Source organism: Entamoeba histolytica, genomic scaffold (assembly GCF_000208925.1).
Source record: "Entamoeba histolytica HM-1:IMSS scf_1104750518587 genomic scaffold, whole genome shotgun sequence".
Taxonomy (NCBI): Eukaryota; Evosea; order Mastigamoebida; family Endamoebidae; genus Entamoeba; species Entamoeba histolytica.
The window spans coordinates 522,462-523,199 of record NW_001914860.1 but is presented as its reverse complement, the minus strand read 5'-3'; the positions used below and the strand labels follow the sequence as shown (position 1 = coordinate 523,199).

Genomic DNA, 738 nt, shown 5'->3' with positions numbered 1-738 from the left:
TATCAGTTGTTCTATAATCATCTCTTCCTTCAAAGCGGTCGTTTCTATAATCTCTTCTATCTACTCTTCGCTCATATCTACTAGTCCTATATCCTGACTTTCTATAGTCATCATCCCTTCTATCCAAGAGATGGTCTCCTCTACGGTCATCACTTCGATAGGCAAATTCTCTTTTTTCAAAAGGAGAATAGCCTCTTTCTCTTCTCATAGGACTTTCATTTCTTCTTTTATCTTCACTACATCTTCTTTCAATAGTACCTCCTAGTCTCTTTGGTTTAAATGATTCTTCTGTTCTTCCTTTTTCCATTTCAACAACAATTATTTTTTCTTCAATTCTCATTCCATTAGCTCTTCTACATGCTCTTTCTGCTTCACTTCGATGATTATATTCAACAAATGCATATCCTTTATTTATACCTTTTAAATCTTTTATTATCACAATTTTTTTTATTTCACCATATTCACTAAATAGTCGTTGTAATATTGACTCATCTGTTTTCTTTGGTAAACGAAGAACAACGATAGTTCTATTTGGATTATCAGTTGCTTTTAAATTATGTGTAGGATCCCCTATATTAATAAGTATTTCAATCATACTTCAATTTGAAAGACGAACAAACTAATTCCTTTCAAGAATGATATCAGGCTTTCAATCACTTCATAGAATGAAGATCGATTGTTGTTCTGAACCTTATAAAATAAATTAGTAAAACAAAAAACAAACACGTTTGAATTTGA

At 31.0% G+C, this 738-nt stretch overlaps 1 protein-coding gene across 1 annotated transcript in view; it reads right to left on the bottom strand.

Annotated features, from left to right (window-relative positions):
• The window catches only part of EHI_153810 (RNA recognition motif domain containing protein), a gene marked incomplete at both ends in the record, with an annotated part of 1,119 nt that extends 524 nt beyond the window's left edge, over nt 1–595 (bottom strand). The window contains one exon of the mRNA XM_001913339.1: nt 1–595. This exon is cut by the window's left edge and continues 524 nt beyond it. Within this exon, the coding sequence (XP_001913374.1) occupies nt 1–595 (595 nt within the window).
• Nucleotides 596–738: the final 143 nt, after the last annotated feature.